The following is a 25,551-nucleotide window of genomic DNA, read 5'->3' as shown; positions in this document are numbered from 1 at the left end:
CGCAACAGGTTTTGGGTGCAGAGGACTGCTCTCCTGATTTGATCAGATAATTAGGGTAGCTGAGGCATAGTTGTTGGGTATATAATTGTAAATATTTTGGCATGGTTTTCTCCATCGTTGCAGATTAAGCCAATAAAAAAAATTTAACCCCAAAATGGTCAGTCTTTGCTATAAAGTATACATGAGGCAGACTTAAAGATCTAAACATGGAGATATTTAAATCTCTCCAAGCAATAAATATAGAAGATGTGATCCTCTTAGACAAGTGGTCATGGGCTGAGAGTGAAATGAGTAGATGCTGGAATAATCTAAGGATACATTTCTTTATAACAGCCTCACTGGAGAGGTGGTAGAGAACTCAAGAAAGCATGGGACAAGCACAGAGGATCTCTGAAGAAGAGAGAGAGACTATAAACCTGAGCAGGAGATGGGGATGTTCTATAGTTTTAGATACACAGATCACAAAGCACCATGCTTCATGGGGAAGATTAAGAATAACTGGAATATACAAGTCTCTCTCCTTGATACCAAAGTGCAGAAATTAAGCCATCATGGAACAATTCTTGCCCAATTAGTTCTAGCACTTTTACTACTGTAAGAGTGGGTGGGGCATACGTAGGCCCCAGTGTTCCCAACTGATGCACCGCAAAAAATACAGTCTTCACCCATTCTTGGACAAACTTTCCATGTATTTCTCATAGCAAAAAATAAATAAAGGGAAAGAGAAAAAAAAAACTTCAGTTGAAAAGAAAAGCAAACCAGTTATAGAAATTAAAAATGTTTTGTTCTTTTGTTTTGTTTTTATACAAATTCAAAATACATGAGCTCATGACTGAACAGCCAGACAAGCAGCTTTCCACACCTACCCACAGGGACTAAAAATCAATATTACATAAACGGCATCTGGCAAGCTTCCAGAACAGAAGGCTCCCTTTCCATGGTCCGATGAAGTTCAGGTTCTCAGCCGTCAATGGCAGCGTAGCCTGGCTCCACAACTGGGCACTGGCTGCTCCTTTTCTTTAAGAAGCACTCTGAACCACTTTCTCCCTGTCGACTGGGGTCTGCAGGCCAAAGCTTCCAGCTTGATCGTGAGGCTGCCGCTTCTTACTGTATCTCCCCCATGTACAACCGTTTGTCGCTAGATGCTGAGAGAACTGGGAGAGCAAAGTAAAAGGTCATCCTTAGAGAGTTGCTTGCTGGTAAAACTGCTGTCACTAACAGTGGATCTGCACAGGAAATGTTCAAGAAAATCAAAATGAGAACTAGAAACTTTATAATAAACTGGTATCCATTCTGGGTCATTAATAAGGCTTTTTAGGCAACAGATCTCAATCTAACACAGGAATCCACTGGCATCTTTTTAAATATGAAAATGCAAGTACTGGTTCAATTTTCTGTACTGTTTGCAAAAGTCTGGTCTAGAAAAAAACCCGACAGAGGCCCCCCTGAGGCTCCCAAGCACAGAGAGACCAAGCTTAATGTTAGAGTAACCTCCTTTCCCTACTGGATTTAGTGTTTACCAAAAGGTTTATGAGCTGGAACCCAGAGTCCTCAGGGTACCCAGAGAAAGCACAGCTTCCCCGTAGTGCGCCTCAGCCCAGCACCAGAGGGAACACACCTCTAAAGGAGGACAGCGTGGTTCACTCCCCACCGTCCATCAGCTCATGAACGGAAACTCTCGTCCATGAGGAATTCAACCAATGCCAAACTCATTTCCCTATAGCTCCCCACAGGACTGAGATAGTCAAAGGTTCTGAGGCCCAGATTTAGTCTCAGAGTAAGGTCATGGGATAGCATTTGCCACCCAACTGTGGAGCGTAGTACAAGACAGAAAGAAAGCCTCCGACAGAGTGGGAAGCTCCGGGCCAGAGCCTCTTACAACCACTGCTCTGTTTAAGAGAAGGATTATTGGTGCCCGAGATGGCTACAGTTCCTGGGATGTAGGCAAGTCTTCTAGACGCTCCCCACCACACTTTGCAAAGTCTGCAGGGTTTAAATGTGGCATCGCCACGTAGTGAACATTTAACTGTGGCTCAATGTTAAAAAGATTCAAACTGAAAACATAGTATCCACAATAAACTACACCAAAAAAGTTGCAATTACTACCAGTAGTCAAATGTCAGATGTGCTCGAGTTCCACCCTGCCACGGCCTTTACTTCCCACAGGAGTGCAGCGGCATTCTGATACAGTAATGGTTCCCAAACCTGTCTTGGAAGACCTCAGCCAGTTGGGTTTTCAGGATATTCACCATGAATACGCATTAGGTAGGTGTACAGGCAATGGAGACAATGCATGGGCTCCATGTAGGATTTGATCTACTTTGGGTAGATGCACAGAACATCCCTGCTGGGGCAGACTGGATGGGCCTTTCTGGTCCTTTACTATATTTACATATTCACTGCGGATGTCCTGAAAACCAGACTGGACAGGCCACATTTGGGACTCACGAAGAGAATACTCTTGGTTTGGTCTTTAAATTAAAAAAAGCCAAGTTCATCAGCATGGACCGTGAATTGTGATCCAGGATGCAGGGGGACTTACTGATTGGTTCGTCGGGATGGAAAGACACTTCATTGACCGAGCCAGCGTGTCCTGGGAGCTTGTAGAGAATTTTCCTGGACGTTGTGTCCCACACGTATACAAACCTGTAAAACAAAGGATTTTTATCCTTAATAATTTTTCTTGGTACATTTTATTTAGGTAACTTTAACTTCATCGTGTAGCTTTTCATCCCACCAGGACTGACCTTGGGGGGTTACAGGGCCTGGGATGAATTAGCTGTGGTGGGGCCCCAGAATGTTGGACGTGCATTATTATTATTCTGCCCCCTCCCCCAAGCCGACAGGAAACCACAGTGCCGGGGCTACCTCGGTGGCACGGATCCCCCCAAAATTCAGAGCAATTGCTCTTATTCATATCCCCCCCACCCAAGGGCAGCCTTGAGCCCCCCCTTATGCCAAGGGTACCCGATTCGCTTTCCCCAGTAACCATTATTCACCCAGATATCCTCAATTTTTAGCTACTGATGGGATTTCCACCATCTCTTTAAACTTAACTTTTTCAAACTAAACTGTTCCATCTTCCTTCCCCCTCCCCATGTTTGCAACCTTCAACTGTTCACAGCCCTCACATTGCTAAATCTTTTTCCTTCCTGTTCTGTTCACTCTATTTCTATTCTATCAAATCCCAATTTGTGTTCCTTTTAACTCGTCTCTTACAGAATTTCAGTCCAGGCCTTAAGGTTTTAAATGTACTTTTTGTGTCAGATTTAGGACAAAAGTGCAATATAAGTGAATGAAATAAATTAAACCTAGCTGACCTTTAAACTGAGGGAGAGCTGTAGTAACTTGAACTCCCTGATCTATTAGATGCTTGCATTGGATTAGGAGGGAGCAGCAGCTCAGTAGAGTCGGATCAAAAGGTCCAATGCAAACTACTTTGTAAAAGAAGAGTCCCATTCCCCAAATCAGTTCCCCGATAGACCCGTGGAGGGGAAAAGCTTTAAGCAGCTTCACAAACCCGTCAATCTGGTGCACCGCTCAAGTGTCATAATCTCCCCCCTTCTCATCAAGCTACATTTAAAATCCGCAGAGACTGTGAAATAAGGGAAGTAAGTTTCTCTCTGTGAAACAGGCGCCTCACAGGAGATTTGCCCTGCTTTCCCGTCATCCTCTTGGTCCTCCTTCAATCCCCTTCTGTACCTCTTGCGCCCAGGGGGGTAAACTTGTGCAAGGTACCTGTCCCAAAGGAGGAGGTCCCAGAGCCTAACTCTGCCCCATGCAGGCACTGGAGGAATTCTGCAGATAGCCCTGACCATGGAGCAGCAGGCATCAACTCCTGTCCCACACAAACCTCCAGTGGCTTCAGCTGAAGCAGCCCCTGACCATACCCGGGATGGCCACCTCGCCCGCTTACAGCAGCTAATCTGCTGGCAGAACAGGCTGGCTCGATGACCATGTGATGTAGCCCCCCCGAGCCAGAACATGCTGCATCCAGCCTCTCCCCCTCTCAGTTCTGACAAACACCACCGTGCGTCAGATGCGGCACATAATGGGAGCTTCTTCCTGCCCTCCTGCAACACCGACCTAATTAAAGAAAACTTGCCACCGAGCCCACTGAGAAAACTCTAAACTGTTTCCTGCTGCAGGCCGGCACAGCCTCCACAACCACTCTGACCAGCAGCTGACTGCCTGCACGAGGACTGTGCTTTTCACTAACCTTTTTATTATTTTAAACTTTACATAAAAGCAGCCAACAGCAAAGGAAGAGAGGGAAAAACAGCCCAATATATACAAAGTACAGGAGGAGAACCCATGGAATTAGAACTGGAGGTGGGGGCTAAGAGGGTTATTCACAGCCCAAAAACAGGCAAAGATCCTCACGGAAGCCCCTCCCTGACTGTAAGACTAAGGCTCAGCTGAGGGTGTCACCAGCCACCCCATGAGCAGGTCCACTGAGGGAGGGTACTCAGACTAATCACTTCGGGAGTCAGCCCAAGCCAGAAAATTCCCACTTCACCCAGCCGAAAACCAGGACTCAGTCACAGAACAGGATGCTCATCTACTGCCTGCTGGAGACAGCAAAGGCAGCGGTGGCAAACGCCAATCCTCAAGAGCCACAAACAGGCTTGGTGTTCAGAATATCCATAATGAATATGCTTGAGAGAGACTTACATACAATGGAGGCAGTACAAGCAAATCTCTCATGAATATTCATTGTGGATATCCTGAAAACAAGCCTGTTTGCGGCTCTTGAGGACTGGACTTGGCCAACACTACCATAAGGGGTAATAGCAAACCTTTTGGTCTCTGTCTCCATCTGCTGGCTGGGGAGTAAAACTCATGTGTCTGGACAAAGAGGAAGGAGATTTTATTTATGAACATTTGGTATTCTGCTTTTCGTCAGGTTTGGTCTGAAAATGGATTACAGAAATTAAGACTTAAACAGGTAAGAACATGCCATACTGGGTCAGACCAAGGGTCCATCAAGCCCAGCATCCTGTTTCCAAAGTGGCCAATCCAGGTCATAAGAACCTGGCAAGTACCCAAAAACTAAGTCTATTCCATGTAACCATTGCTAGTAATAGCAGTGGCTATTTTCTAAGTCAACTTGATTAAGAGCAGGTAATGGACTTCTCCTCCAAGAACTTATCCGATCCTTTTTTAAACCCAGCTACACTAACTGCACTGACCACATCCTCTGGCAACAAATTCCAGAGTTTAATTGTGCGTTGAGTGAAAAAGAACTTTCTCCGATTAGTTTTAAATGTGCCCCACGCTAACTTCATGGATTACCCCCTAGTCCTATCGCCACCTACATGTCAGATGTAGTTAATACTGAGTGCCAATATGCCTAATGAGCCGGCTGGGGAAAGGACGGCTGAATAGCCATGCCTTGGCTTTTATCTGTTACAAAAGGAAAGCGGGGACATCCCTGTCTGGTTCCCCTTCCCAAGGGGTAGGGTCTAAGAAACCAAACCTTTTACCCTTGCCTCCAGGCTATTGGACAGCAAGTTCATCCAATCTGTGAACCCTGGATCGAATTTCATTTGTTTGTTTTAAAATATTTCTTAACCACTTTCCTTACCCCCATACAGTCATGATCATAGCCTCAATATAAAAACATGTGAATATTTAAAACCAACATACCCAAATAGATTTCATGCTGTGATTTATGTTAAGTACAGTAAGCAAGAAGTTCTACTCCGCTGACCAAGTATTCGTGCGTATTACTCCTCTGTGGGATGACACCTGCTTGATCCGAGTGCACCACAGCCTGCACCACTTTATCACAATCGGTTACCTCTAACTTGGTTAGGTACAAGCTGGGGACGTAGAGACCAAAGACACAAGTGCCCTGTGCCAATCCCCTCTGCTGCCCCGAGGGTGAAAGGCCCTGTATCCCTGGGTCAGACCCCCGAACCATTAACCCCCCCAATCTCAAAACTAAAAAAAAAAAAAAAATCATTCTTACCTGTCTGCTGATCCTGCAACTATTTTACTCCCATCTGGCGACCAGGAGCATCTCATAAGATTCTGCGAACAAGGGAGATTTGGATGTTATTTTCTTTTGTTTCTATTTGACCCGAGATGAAATCATTATGCAAGAACTTAAATCTTGTATCGTTGTAATGGTTCTCCCCAGAAATATAAACCAGCGATTACACCTTGTGCTGTTCAGTCTGAAACCTAAATGCCTCGTTATCCCCTACACAGTAGATACTAAATGTAGACAACAAGTATAATTTACAGCCAATTACAGCTGCACCTAACAAAGAAAATCTTGTTATTTAGGCTGTAATTGGAATTCTCCTTTGCACATTCATCTTTGTCCTTATTAAAATCCTTCCAACAGAAAACAATTTACGGACTTAAATTAAGTGAAGCCAACACTGTTACATGCTGTAAGAAGAAGAGCAGCTTAACGATATCCAACTCACCTTCTCAAAATTATGCAGGTTGCCTACGAATATCTTCACACATCTCTCTTTAGGGGCAAAGGGCCGGACATCCCACACACGAACTGCAAAGGAAACGGATCCCTCAGTAATTAAAGAGCTCCCAAAAGGGTGGTGGACTAGCATCCACTCCTCTGGTCACATCTGGTGGTCTTCCAAATAAAAGCACTGGAGAGAAAGCTGAAGAGGCTGCAGCTTAGCTAAGCTACAGGAGATCTCCAGGTAAAAAATGGAGAGTATGCGCATAACTCGTTATTAAAAATGGAGAAATTACTACTTTACCTGATCATTTCCTTTTCTCTAATGAGGGCAGGCCAATCCCCACCAGTGGTTTATGCACCTCTACCAGCAGATGGAGCTGGAGTAAAAGCTGATGTCACGGATATATAGCTCTTTCCCCAACATCAGTCCGCCAGTATTTTATGGAAAAGCCAAACTGCAGACAAACTGATTATACATGACAGTGATTATTAACAATCAACAACTCAGGCTTCCAAACCAATGGGAACACTGAGCTCACACAAAAGTAACAACACTCACTAAGCTAAAGGGCTAGATATGCCACTTACCAGTCTTCAATGAACAGCAGGAACACTTTGCAACGTCCTTCCCGAAAAAGCAAACCAAAGTTAAACATTGGCAGCCAAGGGCAGGTCGGGGACTGGCCTGCCCTCAGAGGAAAAAAAATTAATAAGGTAAGTAGCAATTTATCCTTCCTATGCATTCAGGCAGGCCAAGTCCCACCAGTGGGATGTACCAAAGCTACACCTGAAGAGGGCGGGAAGCTGCCAGTGGTCCAGTCAACACTGCCTGCACGAACACAGCGTCCTCCCTAACCCGAACATCCAAGCGGTAATGCTTGGAAAAGGTGTGCAAAGATGACCATGTTAGCCCTCTGCAATCTAGAAGTTCCATCCACAATACTGCCCGAGCCCTCGTGGAATGCAGTCTAATCTGTTTCAGCAAAGGATTCTCAGCAGCCACCTAGGTGGCCATAAAGACTTCCTTAACTCAACGGGCTATAGTTGCCTGTGTAGCTGATGCCCTGTTTACCACCACCATGGAGCACAAACAGGTGATCAGACTTCCGGACAGATTTAGTAATCTCCAAGTACTGCAGCAAATGCCGCTTGACGTCCAAGGAACGCATCTTACTCTCTAGATTGCACTCCCTTGGGATAACCAGCTCTGTACTGTCCTGGTTCTCTTCATATCTCACTAACGTCACCCAAGTCCATATCGATTCTTATACCTCCTCCGTGATTTCAAGGCTCGCTCTGCTCTCTGCCATCCTATTTAATGTCTACTTAACACCTTTATGCCACACCTTTGCTGGCCTTGTAGTTCAGTATAAGATCTATGCTGATATCCAATTCTTTTTCCCTCTGAAACATGGGCCCTTACAGCATTATTCCTTACCCACCATCTTACAACCATCCAAAAATGGCTTCACTGCAATTAGCTCTTGACATCTCTAAAACAGAAATCATTGTCCTATCACACCCAACAATTTCTCTCTCCATCACTATTTCCCAAACTGTATATAACTTGGGAGTCACCATTAACCCCTCTCTCTAGACGCAACCATATAAGAACCATTACCGACTCATCTTTTCACAAACTTCGCCTATGTCACCTCAAGCCCCTTCATGAACACCGATTTCTGTCTGTCCTTCAAGCTTTATTGTTCTCCAGTATACAGACTACACTACTGTAACTCTCAACAGGTTTATGGTTTATTTGGTTTTTATAAACCGTCACACCAGTAATAAAACCATCACAACGGTGTACAATTGGTAAGAAACAGAAATACAAATAGTAATAGCTTAATATCTACTAAAATAGAAGTATCTTAAATGGGCCTAAAATAGCTCTAAAACATTAATAAAGATACAAATATTAAATAAATAAGGTAAAATGAAATTAAAATAATATAATTCAGAGTTTGGAACTTGCTGAGTAGATTAGCGTGACTCCGCACAGGCGCACGTAAATAGCCATGTCTTGAGATCGCTTTTGAACTTCTTTATGTCTGTTTGTTTGCAATCGTAAATGAGTTGGCAAGGTATTCCAAAGCTTGGGGCCTGCGATGGAGATTGCCCTCTCACGAACCTCACCAAGTCTTGCTGATTTAATTGTTGGAATTGAAAGGAGACCCTTTTTACTAGAGCGAATGTCTCTTTGTGGTATATGTAGCCGTACGGCACGGTTTAGCCATTCTGTTTTATTTCCATGTATTATTTTGTGGAGGATACACGCTACTTTGTATTGCACCCGAAAAATTATGGGCAGCCGGTGTAATGAAATTAAGATGGGAGTGACAGGATCACATTTTTTTGTTCCAGATAATACTCTTGCTGCCGCATCCTGTAAAACTTGCAACGGTCTTATGGTGCTGAGAGGAACACCAAGCAATAATGCATTGCAATAATCTATGTTCGAAAAAATCAAGGATTGGAGAACTGTTCTGAACTCTTTTACATCCAGAAGGGGTTTCAGTTTTCTCAGAGTGAGAAGCTCCTATTATACTCTATAAGTCCATTGCAAATTATACAAAACGCAGCAGCAAGACTTCTAACTGGCACCCCCATCCATGAACATATTACTCCAGTCCTAAAAACATTACACTGGCTCCCAATTTCATAGCCATATACAATCCAAACTCGCCATGCTCATACACTCAACTATTCACAACCTACACTCCCCCTGGATTTCCTTGGTTCTAAAAATCCATACTCTCTCCCGGTCCCTCAGGTCGGCAAACCTAATATTAGATGTCCCTTCTCCCAGCGGTGGATTCATGATGTCGGACCGGCCCAGGACACATCACGTGGTCTGCCATGCGCGGCCGTGACAGAACCGCACTCGGCAGACCACATGACTGGAGCGATCGGCCCACAGGGGGATGCCTGATCCCCCGATAGGCCAATCCGTCCCTGCCTTCTCCTAAGCTTGCCCACCTTGACGAAACCAGAGAGCATACTCTCTTTTCTGCTGGTCCTCGCCTATGGAACAGCCTACCAAAGGAAGTAAGAAGCCTCCGGGAAAGAGTATTCTTTAAAAAAACAAAACAAAACAAAAAAAAACCCAAAACACTAAAAACCTACCTCTTCAAAAAAGCATTTCCAATCCTAAGCGATAATACATAATCCCCGGCACCACTCTCCTTCAGCAAGTCTACTGTAACCTATTAGCCTATGAAACTCAGTTCTTGATGGAATAAAACCTAGGTTTTTACTATGTCTGTTATCTGATATGCAACGCTCTACATTTTATAGAATTATGTAATGTAGTATTATATTTTAATTATGTATGTTCACAATGTACCCTGCCCTGAACCTAGGAAGGGTGGGTAATAAATGCTTTTAAATAAAATAAATAAAAGACGATACTCATTTTCTTCTCTGTCCGAGGTGGGCAGGGAAATGGGCTGATTCAAATGAAACTCCAAAAACGAAGGCACAGACTGAAGCTCCAGCACTCCCGGAATCATATGCAGAAAAGGCTCATGGCAAGAATGGGTTTCTGAACTGCAGGCCCTATGTGCCGAACAGATTGCCACCAGAAAAAAAAATATGTCTTCAAGGTAAGCAGCCACAAGGAAAGACCATGCAGCGGCCAAAAGGTTGGACCTACTAAGAATTCCAGGACCAGAGTAAGATCCCACACAAAGGCACCAGAAGCCGCAAAGGAGAATCAAGATACTCAACTCCCTTTAAGAACTGGGACACATCGGAATGGGAAGACAAAATCCCACCATTAACTTGCCACCTTATAACAACAAGCGAGGGCTGCAACTTGAACCTTCGAGGGGTTAAGGGCCAAGCCTTTACATAATCCATCCTGTAAGAATTCCAAAATTAAGGGAATATCCACCTTGAGAGGTTGATAACCTCACTCAGAACACCAGATCTCAGAAAAACTCTCCAAACCCTAACATAGGCCAGAGAAGTAGAAAATTTACTGGCCCCGCCTGCAACTGCTGGAGACAGACAAATACTGAAGGGATGCAGGGTAGGCTCTGTCCTGATATAGGATACCCTTTCAGTTTTGGTCTGTCCCCATCTGCTGGACAGGAGGCTCAACCCACGGTCTGGACTGATCTGGGTACGAACAGGGAAAGTGGAGACTATGGCAGGCAAGCAACCACACTTCAAAAATCAAGCCCTTTCAATGACCAAACCATAAGACTAAACCGACCAAGATTGTTGTGGAGAATGGGTGCCTGCCCACAAACAGATCCTTCCAAGGTGTTAGCCTGAGGGGAATTCCATCAGCAGTCTCTGCAGATCGGCATACCACAGCCTCCGGGCGGAGAGATGTGAGTGGAGAAGCAGAAGCCGAGGAGGAAGACCTGTAGAAAGAATCTTCACTAAAACAGTTCCTCTTTTTTTTTTTTTTTTTTTCAATTTGAAGTAAAAACTTATCTGAGCTCAGCCCTCCCTGGCTGACAGCAGGAACAGTTCCCAGCTACGGGGGGGAGGGGGGTGAAAGTCTTCACCGCTGAGCCTCTCTCGGCCTGCAACCTCTAATTTTTATTTTTTTTTAAGTCTACGCCAGCCAAGGCTAACGGACTGAAGGCGGGACCAAACGGTGTTATATATAATAGTCTCATCTTCTAGTTTTCTTCCTCCCATCTGCTAGAGACAGATGTTGAGGCAGGACTATATATCCATGGCGTCAGCTTCTTACTCCATCTGCAGGCAGAGGTGCATAACCCACTGGTGGGGACTGGCCTGCCTGAATGCAGAGGAAACACGCATAGTATATGGTTTTTACCCATATACTAGAGAGTCTACGAGATATGTGGGTACTGCAGAAACAGATGTAACTAATGCACATCCCTAATATTTATGGCCTTAAGTTTTTCTCAGAGCTTGGGTAACATTCATGTCACATCACTTAGCAGCAAATGGAAAGCTTAATGTTGTGGCCGACCCCATATTGAGCTGTTCATTAACTGGGGAAACTTACACATGGAAAGAGCAGGGTTTGATTGTGTCATGGAACAACTTGCCTATCGATGTATGGAAGATTTGGCATCTGACAAGGATTTCACTCCCCCCTCCTCCCAAACTGTGCTCGTTCAAGGCTGGAACATGTTTTGCTGGGTCAGAGTTGATCTGCTAGGGTGGTCTTGACTAGATGAGGAGGAGGAGTGCTCATCTAAGATCAGGCAGCTCTTTGGGTGAGTGTGGAATGCCCACAAAATGCCTTTGCTCCATTTAACTGGAAGCTAAAAAGGTATCTCTGTACAATGACACAGAATGTTTCACATTTGCAAGAGGAAGGAAGAATTTCTTCCAAAATAATGGGAATGACACTCTTCAAATGGTTCGGTAAACACTTAAGGCAGTTCTAAGAGGCAATATAAATTTTACGCTGAAAAAAAAAAATCCAGATCAGCAGAAGCCAATAAAATAAGTCAATAACAACTTTAAAAATGTCATATCATCCATTCAGCATCAGGTTATAGATTTCAGTTTGGGAACTAATCAGAAAATTAGTGATTTTAGTAAGAAACTAGAGGAAGAATAACTGAGATTTGACAATATTACAGCAGGGGGGGGGGGTTTACATTACTTTATGAATGTGTATTTTTTAATTTTTACATTCTGACTATATTGGAGAATAATCATTCTCAACAGCATACAACAAAACAAACAAATGCACAGCAAAAATACAAAGTAAAATCAGCAAATCTAAGTTATGCCCATAATACACATAGTTAATCTTATTTTTGTTTGATGGTTTTTAATTTTAGTGTTCATCTTTGCATTTTGTTTGTGTTTTGTAAGCCACCTCAATGATTTGGAGCATGCAGTATAGAAATAAGTTTTAAATAAATATTAACTTTCAAGGAAATACCGGGTCAGCTCAAAAGGTCCATCAAGCCCCACACCCTGTCTCCAACAGAGGCCAATCCAGGTCATGAGTACCTGGCAGGATTCCCAGAGAAAAGATCCAAGCTTTCTTGCTCATTAACAGAGGTAAAACAGTGGCTTTCCCAAGTCTACTTGGCTAATGGTTTATGACCTTTTTCAACCCAGCTATGCTAACTGCTTTCACCACATCCTCTGGCAACATATTCCACAGTTTGTGTGCTGGGTGAAAAAAATACACAAACTGCTAATAGGACATTTAGTACCATAGAAATCTAAAGAGAATTCGTCTTTCGTTATTCTCTAGTACAGTGGTTTTAAATCCCAGAGACAACTAAGGCTAATATGTTGATTAAGAAAACAGAAACTGCAATAACATGGTTGTGCCAACTTTGGAAAACAAGATGTGGGTAGCTCTGCCCCTTTTCTTAGTGGGAAATACGGATTTTAAGCCAGGAATGAATAATCCTATATTCTCTGAATGGTATAAAACCAGTATTTGAAGAGTTAATGATCAACTTGGAAGATGCAAACATAGTTCCATTTGCCCATCACAGGAATGTTTTCAAACTCCACACTCTGATCTGTTTATTTGCAGATCAAACATTATGTACATGCATTGGTTTGCCGAGATCAACATTTTTCAAAAAGGCCTGCTGGACAGCATGTAAACATTTATAAGAAGCAAAGGCAACAGTCTAAGAATCAGGCAGGTAGAACTGCTCCATAATAGACTGAAACCTTCTTGTTATGTCATGTGCTAAATAGCCAGGTGCTTTAAACACTCCCTTGGCACAGAACGATATTAAGTTGTTGTTGTTGATTCAGACTGGAGAAATGTCACTTAATATTAAGGTTGATAGGAATGCAAGTTAAAATCATTTATGACAGCATTATTGATTAAGTGCAGAGGTATACGATGGGATGGCTGCAGTCAGATGTATTAAATGTAAAGCACCTTAATTCAGAACTTCACTAAATCTGAGAAAAATCAAGGGTTTTTGCCAAGAAGTGTTTTCCATAGCATAGAGCTGTTTGACATTGCTAGGAAGTATTAAAAAGGGAAAGAACTTGGCAGGAATGTTTGAAATTTTACATTCCTAGTCTTCTTGTCTGCTAGAAGAGCCAATTTGGTTAAATGGATCGAGTTACATCCTCCGAAGAGTTCACACAGCATATCACTTAGTCTTAATTTTATGGACATGGACTGGATTGATTCATGCTCTACCAAGGAAACGAAACAGGACTATTGGTGCGGCGGTGGGGGGGGGGGGGGGGGGGAATTTGTTGACAGGTTGGGAAAATAAGTTAAACACGTGAAGCTGATTTCCATTCCACTAGGACTGAGCAGCATGGGATTATATTGGAAAGGGGAAAAGTTTCTTGTTTGCTTCGGTTACATTTTATATTTCTGTGCATTATATTGAAAACTGTTTGGCTACAGATTAAGTAAATCCTTATGTGGCTGGGATGGCATCAGGCTGGAAGAGTCAATCGTATGATGCCATAATTCATCATACTATATGGATTGTGGAATGGTTGTAATGACTGTCAAAGTCAATAAAAAAACACATTAAAAAAAAAAAAAAAGAACGAATGGAAAACAATACAGGCTTGTAGGGACAGAAAAAAAAAATAGAACCACATTTTTTTGGGGTTTGTTTTTTTTTTTAAGTGGTTAAATAAAAATGGACAAGAGTGACATATCTGAATTTTAAGAAGACATTTGACAAAGTCCTTCATGAAAGGCTCATCAGGAAATTAAAGTCATGGGAACCAGGATTGGTAACTGGCATCAAGATAGGAAATGGGATGGGACTGAATTATCATCATTTCTCTCACTAGAGAAAGGTAAATAGTAGAGTGCCCTAGGGATTTATACTGGGACTGGTGCTTTTTAATATATTTATATAAATGATCTAAAAAAAAAATGGAGTGATGAGTGAAGTTATCAAGTTTGCAGATGATACTAAATTATTCAAAGTTGTTAAATCAAAACCTGATTGAGGAATTGCAAGAGGATAGCGCTTCTAAATGTCAGATGAATTTTAATGTAGACAAGTGCAAAGTGATGCATACAAGGGAACATAACCTAAACTATAGTTACACAATGCTGGGTTCTGTATTAGGTGTCGCCACCCAGGAAAAGGATCTTAGAGTCACTGTTGACAATAATTTGAAATCCTCGACTCAGTGTGCAGCAGCAGTCAAAAAAAGCAAACAATGTTAGGTACTAAGGAAAGAAAGGTAAAATAAAAGGAGAAATTACTACTTACTTGATAATTTTGTTTTCCTTATTCCCAGATGGACTCAGGAATTGTCATGCTGGGTCAGACCAAGGGTCCATCAAGCCCAGCATCCTGTTTCCAACAGTGACCAAACCAGGCCACAAGAACCAGGCAAGTACCCAAACAGCAAGAAGATCCCATGCTACTGATGCAATTAATAGCAGTGGCTATTCCCTAACTAAACTTGATTAATAGCCGTTAATGGACTTCCAAGAACTTATCCAAACCTTTAAAACCATCTTCACTAACTGCACTAACCACATCCTCTGGCAGCAAATTCCAGAGCTTTGTTGAGTGAAAAAGAATTTTCTCTGATTAGTCTTAAAATGTGCAGACAGAGACTGAGCAAGATAACGCCACAGTCTATATTTACCCCTGCAAGGGCACCAGCCTGCCAGTATTCTCTTCAAAGCAACTGGACAGACTAGCAAAAGACTTGATTAAATACAGTCAACCATTACAGTACTTAAGAAACACTGAACTCAAGCAATGAATGAACGTACCCCAATCTAGGGACTGGATGAACACTTGCCAGTAATCCCCTGGAACACGTAGCCCCACAGGAGGACCACAGACACAATCATTTGGTAGCCGAGGGTGGGAAGCCGAGTCCATCTGTCTACACTAAGGAAAATGAAATTCAGGCAAGTAATTTCTCCTTTTCTCACGTGCAGACAGACTGACTCAGGACCAGTGGGATGTACCAAAGCTACTCCTGAATAGGGTGGGAGGCTGCCCACGGTCCGGTCAACACTGCATGTACAAGGCTGCATCTTCCCGGGCCTGCACTTCCAGACGGTAAAACCCGGAAAAAGTGTGTAAGGAGGACCACGTCACAGCTCAAAGAATATCGATGAGACAAAAAAAAACCTAACCTCTGCCCATGACACTGCTTGAGCCTTAGAATGAGCCTTCAGCTGAGTAGGCAACGGCTTTTCAGCCTCCACATACGCAGCAGTGATTACCTCCTTAATCCAGCGAGCAATCGTAGTCTGCAAAGCTGATTCGCCCTACTTCCTTCCACCATGAAGGACAAACAGGCGATCCAACCTTTTGGAAAGGTTCAGAAACCTCCAGATCCCGCACGACATGTCTCACGACATCCAAGGGATGCAAGAGGCAAAACTCAGCCATAGCTCTGACCCCACCTAATAACAGCAAGGAAGTGGACCGATTTAAGTGAAACTTAGGTAAGAACGAGCGAACCGTATGCAGCTGTAATGCACAAACTGTGTGCCAAAATCTGGGCACAGCACGATGAAGTAAAACATGCGCGCACAAGACTCGCACTCAAAAGGAGTGAAAAACGCGTGCGCAGAGCCGACGCACTGCACGCACCTATGTTCCTGTAGAAGGCAGTGGAGCACACAGACGCACACGAATACACTGCTAAGGCCTACCACATGGTGCACAGGAAAAAGCCTAGCTGCGGGGCATAGCCCATCAGGGCTGCTCTACCTGCCAGGATGCCCAGTTCCCCTAACCCCTGGGGGTGGGAACGAACGTCGGTACGGCGTGCCGAGCCTGGAGACAGGAAGAAGTACTCGACACTCTGTCTCTTAACAAAATTCTTTTATTTTTTTTTAAACTTCCCCGAGTTCAGCTCTTACTGGCAGATTACGGAGAGGGTCTCCGGCTGCTGGGGGGGGGGGGGGGGGAGGGCATCTGCCGTCACCGCCGCGCTCAGCCTCCTGCACCAGCTGCCTTTAAGCCGTATAACCAGCTAAGTCCCTAAGTCCACGCTGGATTAAACCAGCAGCCGGACCAAGGCCCACATCTGAGGGACCACGGAAATCACCTCAGGAATTCTCAACTGGGGGAGGGACCATTTGGTATCACCACAGGAAAGCAGGGCTTTACTTTTCCATATAAAATTCTCCTTCTAAAATCTGAAGCAATCCCCAGCAGGGAAATGCACGTCCACCATCTGCTGGAAACAGAGAATACTGGCAGGCTGGGGTCACTGCAGGGTTATATATACTGTGACCTCAATTTACTCCGTCTCCATCTGCTGGCAGGGGAGCATAACCTACTGGTCCTGAGTCCATCTGTCTACACGTTAGGAAACAGAAGCTATAGTGCCTCTGCATCAATCCATGGAGTGGCTGCACCTTGAGTACTGTGTGCAGTGCAGTTCTGGTCAACCCCCCCCACCCAGTGGAACTAGAAAAGGTGCAGGGAAGGGTGACCAAAATAATAAAGGGGATGGAGTGGCTCCCATATGGGGAAAGGCTACCCAGGTTAGGGCTCTTCTGCCTGAAGAGATGGCAGAGAGGAGGTGAGGTGGCTATAAAACCATGACTGTAGTGGAACAGGTAAATAAGGATCAACTATTTATCCTTTCCTATACTACTAGGAGACACTCCATGAAACTAACAGATAGCACTTTCAAAACAGATTGCAGAAAGTATTTTTTCCCACTCTGCACACAGTTAAACTGAGGAATTTGTTGCCAGTAGCATAGCTGGGTTTAAAAAGGCTCAACAAGTTCCTGGAGGAAGAGTCCATAAGCCATTATTAGCCATGTAGATTTGGGAAAGCCACTGCTTATATCCCTGGTTATGAGCAAGGAGGTTTGGCTCCATTCTTTGGGATTCTGCTGGGTTCTTGCAGCCTGGATCGGTCACTATTGGAAGCAGGATGCTGGGCTTGGACCTTTGGTTCTGTCCCAGTGTGGCATTTCTTAAGTTCTTACAAGTGCAATATTAACATGAGTTACAATGTAGAAATCTGGGATTAAAAACAAAACAAAAAAAAGCTTAAGACGATTCAGTCTATCTACAAGAATCCAAGCCACCAAGCATCAGTACATCCATCACAATACCAGTCATCTCTATAAGATGCAGTCCTTAAAAACCATATGACAGAATAAGTACGTCGGTCTGGCTGCTTTTTACGGAGTATCTACTGCTGGACCAGTTTTGTTTCTCAGGACGGGAAGTGTCACCTTACCCGAATTATCCATAGAGTTAGACAGCAAGTAGGAGCCCTCAGAGCTCAAGCTCAAGCCAGTTATGGAGTCCGCATGGCCTCGCATGGTGTACATCAGCTTGTTCTGCCGGAGATCCCACACCTTCAAATAAAACCACAGTCCCCAATTTTATTTTATCCATGTCCTAGATAAACCTTCATATTTAAAAACAGAGCTCCCGTGACGTTATAAAGTAAATGGACATTTTCAACACTATACATTGTTTGTCAAACTTAAAATAAAAAGCCAGAATCCAATTAACAAAAGCTTCCTCACTTCCCACCCAACTACAAGATTTTTACTTTCAGATCTAGTTATACTGTAAATCATATGTCCAACAATTTATTCTGATAGCATGCAATTATAGGGAACTGTCCAGAAGCAATGACATATCTGCGTAACCAGCTTTCTATTTCAAAAGCAATCAAGACAAAACGTTACCTGGGACTAGAAAACCTTGTACGTACCTTGATATCGTTGTCAATACCTCCAGAAATAATCTGGTCACTGGTGTCGTTGAATGTGACAGCTAACACCTGGTAAGTGTTCTGGAAGGTCTGTATAGCAGCTTTCTTGCGGATGTCCCACAGCTGAAAGGCACAAGCACAAAGAACACAGCACATGACGGCGTGTCAGCCACTTCTCCAATCCCAAACTTGCCACCCACACAACAGCACCTTTCTATGCACTGATCTCGTCTGTGCTTAAGTCATAAAAGCACACCTAACAGCTAGCAGTACTGGTTCCAGTTTGTAAGCTTCTGTATCTGAATTATATAGTGTCACATGTCCACCTGGAACTCCCAAATAGTTGTCACAATAACACTTGCTGGCACTGCAAGCAGAGAGCAGTTTTAATATCCAAAATTCACTATGGAAACTTGTCATACAGATACCAACACCAAGATCCAAGTGTACATTATAAGGCTAGGAATAACCTATTTGACAGCTTTCACTCAGTAAAGCACATGTTCTTAGTTTCTTTTGCTCTGGGTAGACAGAGTATAAAGACATGATTTCCAGCAGTAAGCTCAGTCATCAACTAAAACTAACAGAACAGCCAAAAACAGAAACCAAGTTAAATTCTCTCATTTGCTCCTCAAATTATCTGCAGGAATGTATTTATTTTAGTGGATTATTTAATGCTAAGCTTGGCTTTCATTAATATTTCTTTAAAATCTTTCATATACCACTTCTACAATGGAAGATAAATTTAAACAAAGTGCAAATAAAAACAAAACAGAGCAAACCTCCTGATAAGAACTGTTAGGACTCAGACCTTTGTAACCTCTTCAAATGCGAACGAGCATAAGTATGTTGAAGTTTTTCTTAAATTCCTTAATGTTTGTTAATTGCTTGAGGGAACCAGGGATGGGATAAGAGACATTCAAAATCCCATCTCTCATATGACTCACTAACACCCAAAAGCCAGCATATTCTAGTACAAAAGATCATGACAACAGGATAAAACGGAGTAATCGCAGGAAGATCATACAGCTACACAGGAAGTCGTGGACGTATGGAACAGCCTCTCAGTGGATGGAAGGGTACGGCTACCTCAAGACCCATCTTGCCACAAGTTTTTTGCTTAATGGCATAAAAAATGAAATACTTTTGTTATTTTTTTGTCCTGGAAGGTACTGGAAGGAAGTAAAAAAAAGTAACAGAATTCAAGAAATCCTGGGCTAAGCAGAAGACCCTCAGTAAAGCCTGACATTGGGTAGGGTCTGAAGTTCAACTGAATTAAAAAAAAAAAAATGGGCCTCGAGTTCCTTGCATACTATTTTTTCTAGGTTGAGGTTTCTAAAACTCGTTACACAGCCACTAGTCACCGACCTTCACTGTCCCATCGTCGCTACCCGTACACACGAGCTGGGGGCCTCTTCTGGCTGGGTAACAGGAATTAACAAACGACGTGTGGCCTTTTAGCCTTTTCACTCTTTCCCCTGTCTCGCTGTCCCACACTGCCACAGTTTTGTCCGTGGAGGCTGAAAAAAGCATGCTGGAAAATAAGTGAATAAGCGTGTCAGGACTGTGCAAGGGAAAATAAAAACAAGCACTTCATTCTAATGCTGCAAGGCTAAACTCTTGGGAAAGGAGGGGGACCCCTCTATGCAGTAATAGCTCCATCCCATAATCTAGCAAATATTTCATTAGGCCCTCATTGGTCACCACATTTTATTTTTCAACAAGGTGTAATCATTGTCTCTCAATATTCATCACAGCAGCACTAAATTACAGAAATCCCCAATGACCAAAACAATGGTTGAATATTACATATATACACCTGAAAGCCTTAATTACTGCTAGCGACATTTTAATTGGGGGATGAGCCTCCTAGAAAATTCAGACAATACTGCTGGACATGCTTTGCAAATGGACTTGGCCACAGAAGCAGTTCTGTGGTTGTCATCTGAATGCAATTCCCCTTTTCCCTCTGCACCATTGAAGCGGGGAGTGATTATAGTGTGTAGAGCTTGATAATGTAATTGTGAATTGCTTGTTTTTGTTATGATACTATAACAGAGCTCCGATATGGGCAGCATATAAGAACCTGTAACTAAATAAACAGAAATGGTCATGTATCACAATCTAATTTCATAAACCCCTATAACTCCTTTCTAACCTCCGTGGCTTATACATTCCACCATCATTTCTCAGCTCCCCACAGGTCCTATGTAATAAACGTCTTCCCCAAAAACACAAATTGGAAGTTCCTTTGGTACAACTGGCCCCATTCTGGCTGTTAAGATTTATTATAAATTATAAAGGTTGCCCATACCCTACTCACATGTTTGCTGCCATTCAGCTCATCTCTTCTACTAGCGGACCAGATTTAAACATAAATATCCCTCTGAACTAATCTTCCAAAATCTGTCCCACCCTTATTTATTTATAGGTTCTTACATACCACCCATATCAGAGCTCCATGCTGGGGGGTTTACAGTATCCTAACAAAAATAAGCAATTCATGTTTATATTATCAAACTCTACATGCTATAATTGCTCTCCACGTCGATAGCAGGGGGGGAAAAAGGGGAATTGGATTCAGATGACAACCACCACGGACCCTGACTTTAATGGTCTGGGGTATGGATATGCAGACAAAAGGGATAAAGCACAGGACTGCTTCTACGGCCAAGTCCATAAGCAAAGCATGTCAAGCAGCTCTATCTGAATCTTCAAGAAAGCTCATCATCCAGTAAAAATGCTGCTATCTGTAATTAATTTTTTTTTTAATATATGTTATCATAAGGCTTGGGTATAACTGCATGGAGTGAAAGTTACTACCCTTAAGAGAAACATGGGAGTAACCTGCAGAGTGGCAGTTACCTTAAAAAATCAATAAATAAATAATAGGCAAAAAGCTACAGAAGTCCAAGCCTGGGACTTGATAACTAGTTCTTAAATTCTCAATGCTGCTTGTGGCTACTACTTTTGCTGACAGGTTTTTTTTTTTGTTTTTTTTCACACATAAAAAAAAAAATAAACCCAGAAAAGCAGAGACCTGCAGAGCTGTCAGTTCATGGTAATTTGCAGCCAGTTTCGTCTAGTGAGAAGACTGTCCCTAAATGTTGACCAAAAAACGGCTTTAGTTTTCAAGTGGGTCGCAAACCAACATTTTGGTACATATTCACCTGCCATCTGTATTGTAATGGAGTTCCATAACTGCACCGCTGTGCCCCTTAAGGGTAGCATAGTTCTCACAGTCGCCATACACATTCCACAACACTGGAATAGAGAAGAAAGCAATACATCAGCAGCTATTACACAGTAAAAAAATAAAGACACCTCAATATAGCCTCTCCACTTACCAACTAAGGGAAGGGTGAGGGGTACGAAGCCACAATCACTGCTGACATGCATGAAATTAATGTACCCCCAATAAAAATGACACGTGTCCTTTAATTAAGAGTGTGTGCAGACTAATCTGTTTAAAAAAAACATAGGATGTAGTCAGCTGGCCACAATCCCCTGGTAAGATAATGGTAATTCCTTAACAAGCTTTAGAAACTCTCCTTTTTAAAGCAAGTCTCTGCCCAAGTAGCCCCACCTCTTACATCAACCCCTAAAATTTTCAAAAGGGGCATTTGAAAAGCACTTTGTGACTTCAAAACCATTAGATTTTAGTGCTTCTCCTGTTCCAAGCTGTCCTCTGTCTGCCTCTACCCTCTGGCAATCTTCCTACAATCTGACAGGTGGAAGGAGCACTGAATTAGTTTAGACATGGCATCTCCTGACAGTGCTGAACTTACATATTAGTCTATCAAATCCTGCAGATGCTAAGGCTGCTCCGTTTGGGTGAAATTTGCAACAGTAAACTTCCCCTTCATGCCCAGAGAGCAGCATTATTGGCGCTTGCAAGCTGGAAGTTCTAGGAGGGCCCTTAAACACAAAACAGGAAAAGAAGATCATGATGGATGCAAAAGAATAAAACTGTTTCCTAATGGTCAAATTTCTTGAGAACATTATTCAATTTTATAAAAGCTATGTAGAATATCAAAACACACTTTGGTTCTGTAGAAAGGCAACAAAGTTCTTAAATAACCATACATGAAGTGTAGAATAATCATAAGACCAGATGGTATGCTGGGTTAGACCAATGGTCCATTAAGCCCATCATCCTGTCTCTTGACAGTGGCCAATCTGGGTCACTTATATGAATCTGGCAGATCTTAATGGGAAGATCCCTTTCCCCTGATGTTCACTCCCAGACTAGTAGGAGGCAAACCCCATGCCTGCCTGGCTAATAAGCATTAATAGCACTGATCTCCAGAACTTTTTTTTTTAACCCAGCTTTGCTATTAACTTTGACCACATCCTCATTACAAAGTTTAATTGTGCATTGACTGAAAGAATACTTTCTTAAATTTTGTTTTAAAATGTGATACAAGTCAGTTTCATGGAATGTCCCCTAGTTCTGCTACCCGTTAGTTTCATGGTATGTCCCCTTAAGAACTCTACTAGGGGACATGAGATGAAATTAACTGGTAGCAAATTTAAAACAGTTTAAGAAAGTATTTCTTCAGTCAATGCACAATTAAGCTGCGGAATTTGTTGCTGGAGTATATGGTCCAAGTTAATAGCACATAAAACTTAAATACCAGTGTACATTCTTAACAGCTTTCACACCAAGTACAGTTTGCACACAGAACAGGAGTGCGCCAGGTCAACTGTGCACAGGAAACACTCTCCTCCTACCAGTTCAGAACAAACTATAAAGTTATGAAGGGCCTACATTTGTGAAATTTGAATGTGCTTCAAAATAGGCTACATCTTAGGCAAAGCACCCCACTGCATAACTATTTCTTTACTGAAGTTTGGGTTACAAAATTACTTGATCCACCACACTGCTTTCCCTAGATTTTCACGACATAACATATGGGCTGATATAGTACAGTGCGCTCTGGTGGAGCACACTGTTAGCCCGCATTTGGATGCGCGTTTGACGCGCTAGCTTTACCCCTTATACAGTAAGGGGTAATAACGTGTCGAAAACGCACATCCAACACCCCCCCCCCCCCCCGAAACTAATAGCACCCGCAACATGCAAATGCATGTTGATGGCCCTATTAGTTATTCCCGCACGATACAGAAAGTAAATGCCTGCCCAAAGGCTGGCATTAATTTCTGCCAGCACCGGGGAAGTGTACAGAAAAGCAGAAAAAACTGCTTTTCTGTACACCCTCGGACTTAACGCTATGTTACTATGAGGCCGATTCAGTAAAAGTTGCAGGCGAGCGCCCAGGCCACTCTCCTGTGCGCACGATTCAGGGGGGAAGAATATGCTAATGAGGGCCTGTGGTAAAAAGAGGCACCGCATCTCAAAACAGATATAGTTGCAATGGAGAAGGTACAGAGAAGGGCAACCAAAATGATAAAGGGGATGGAACAGCTTCCCTATGAGGAAAGGCTGAAGAGATTAGGGCTGTTCAGCTTGGAGAAGAGACAGCTGAGGGGGGATATTATAGAGGTCTTTAAGATCATGAGAGGTCTTGAACGAGTAGATGAGAATCGGTTATTTTCACTTTCGGATAATAGAATGACTAGGGGGCATTCCATGAAGTTAGCAAGTAGCACATTTAAGACTAATCGGAGAAAATTCTTTTTCACTCAACGCACAATAAAGCTCTGGAATTTGTTGCCAGAGGATGTGGTTAGTGCAGTTAGTGTAGCTGGGTTCAAAAAAGGTTTGGATAAGTTCTTGGAAGAGAAGTCCATTAATGGCTATTAATCAATTTTACTTAGGGAATAGCCACTACTATTAATTGCATCAGTAGCATGGGATCTTCTTAGTATTTGGGTAATTGCCAGGTTCTTGTGGCCTGGTTTTGGCCTCTGTTGGAAACAGGATGCTGGGCTTGATGGACCCTTGGTCTGACCCAGCATGGCAATTTATGTTCTTATGGACCCTAGCGCGTCCCTAGCTCCTTCTTTTTGAAAGGAGCGGTGGCTGTCAGTGGGTTTGACAGCTGACGCTCAATTTTGCCAGTCGGTTCTCAGACCCGCTGACAGCTACGGGTTCAAAAAACAAATTAAAAAAAAAATTTAAAATCGGCCAGCATCCCGCGGGTCGGAAGACAGACGCTCAATTATGCCGTGTCCGTTTTCCGAACCCGTAGCTGTCAGCGGGTCCGAGAACAGACACCGGCAAAATTGAGCGTCGGCTGTCAAACCTGCTGACAGCCGCTGCTCCTGTCAAAAAGGAGGAGCTAGGGACACACTAGTGTCCCTAGTGCCTCTTTCTACCACAGGCCCTCATTAGCATATTCTTTCCCCCTGAATCATGCGAACAGGAGAGTGGCCTGGGCGCTCGCCTGCAACTTTTACTGAATCGGCCTGATAGTAACATAGCAATAATGGCAGATAAATACCAAAATGGCCCATCCAGTCTGCCCAGCAACACTGTTGCTAACTGAACAGTCAACTAAGATAAGACTGAATGACCTAAAACAAAAAAATGAAAAATAGGTTCATAGACTCCAAAGGCTCCCAAATGAACTAGAAGACTGACTGCCCGTGCAGTTTCCTCTCTGCAAAGTGGCTACCTCGCTCCAGGAAATAAGGAATAGCAAAAGTCAGTCCCGGCTCTTCAAAACCTGGAGCCAAATAGTGACACTTCAGACCACCAATGATTCAAGGGAACCCCCAAACTCAGCATCTTTCCTCCCGTCTTCCTGCCTAAAGAAGCCCCTGCCCATCCGACACTCGGAGCTTGCAACTTACCGGAGCCTCCCAGTGAAACGGGTCTGTGCAGTGTGAGAAGTTGCGGAGAAAGGGGGTTTCATTATTATTACTTCTAGGTGGCTGTCTGTGAAATTCTTTAAGCGGTGTTGCCTACAGGTCCCTTACACCTCTGGGAGCAGGCGCATCATAACTTTACGGCATGCCCCAGGCACATCCCTCACCCCTACTGCATCAGCCCCATATCCCTTCCTTGTGCCCTGCACCAGACCGGGATCCCCTCCTCTCCCCTCTCACCGCCTGCAGCAGCGCCTGCTGACTCGCCGCCAGCAACTCATGTCGGGCTTTCTTGGTCGGCACCAGCACCAGCTCCTGCCCCTTCCTCTTGTTCTGCTCGATCATGGCTGACAAGCCCCACTCCTACCGCAGGCTTCCTTCCCTTCGGCACCTGCGAGCAGGCCGCGACGTACGCGCCTGTGACCTCAGCGGAACCCGCCAGCACGCGGGCTGTCTCTCTGACAACGGACGGAATTACGTCAGCGGAAGCCGCCCATGTTTCACGCCTCTCTTTGGCACGTGTAAAGTTTCCGACCCTCGGATTGGTTGCTGAAGTAGTTCAATCCGATTGAAAATTGTTTTTATTTTTTTTAGACATGCTCATTACAATAGCTCCTATGCTGATTTGCTATTGCTGTATAGGCTGTTATGATTGGTTGGTACATGCGATACACCTATTGGTTCGTTTTATTGATGCTGCTATGATTGGCT

The 25,551-nt window shown here is 43.5% G+C and overlaps 1 protein-coding gene across 1 annotated transcript; it reads right to left on the bottom strand.

Annotated features, from left to right (window-relative positions):
- Window positions 1–762: 762 nt before the first annotated feature.
- Window positions 763–25,335, bottom strand: SNRNP40 (small nuclear ribonucleoprotein U5 subunit 40). The gene is made up of 10 exons (XM_029571184.1): window positions 25,081–25,335; window positions 21,855–21,984; window positions 21,237–21,330; window positions 19,435–19,600; window positions 18,067–18,189; window positions 17,581–17,701; window positions 6,441–6,523; window positions 5,975–6,036; window positions 2,543–2,646; window positions 763–1,154 (listed from the first exon to the last, which is right to left on the bottom strand). Exons 1-10 carry the CDS (start codon window positions 25,183–25,185, stop codon window positions 1,105–1,107), a joined length of 1,038 nt encoding a protein of 345 aa, XP_029427044.1. The 5' UTR covers window positions 25,186–25,335; the 3' UTR covers window positions 763–1,104.
- Window positions 25,336–25,551: the final 216 nt, after the last annotated feature.

Source organism: Rhinatrema bivittatum, chromosome 11 (genome assembly GCF_901001135.1).
Source record: "Rhinatrema bivittatum chromosome 11, aRhiBiv1.1, whole genome shotgun sequence".
NCBI lineage: Eukaryota > Metazoa > Chordata > Amphibia > Gymnophiona > Rhinatrematidae > Rhinatrema > Rhinatrema bivittatum.
Note: the sequence above shows the minus strand (reverse complement) of the source record. Positions and strands in the feature narration are given on the sequence as shown.

Excerpts from the sequence above, each read along its gene's own strand:
- SNRNP40 (XM_029571184.1), bottom strand. The coding sequence starts at position 25,185 with ATGATCGAGCAGAACAAGAGGAAGGGGCAGGAGCTGGTGCTGGTGCCG. Across the intron at positions 21,331-21,854 it reads AGGATTTGATAGACTAATAT|TGTTGTGGAATGTGTATGGC; the intron begins GTAAGTTCAGCA and ends TCTCTATTCCAG. Across the intron at positions 6,524-17,580 it reads TAACTCTATGGATAATTCGG|TTCGTGTGTGGGATGTCCGG; the intron begins GTAAGGTGACAC and ends TTTCCTTTGCAG.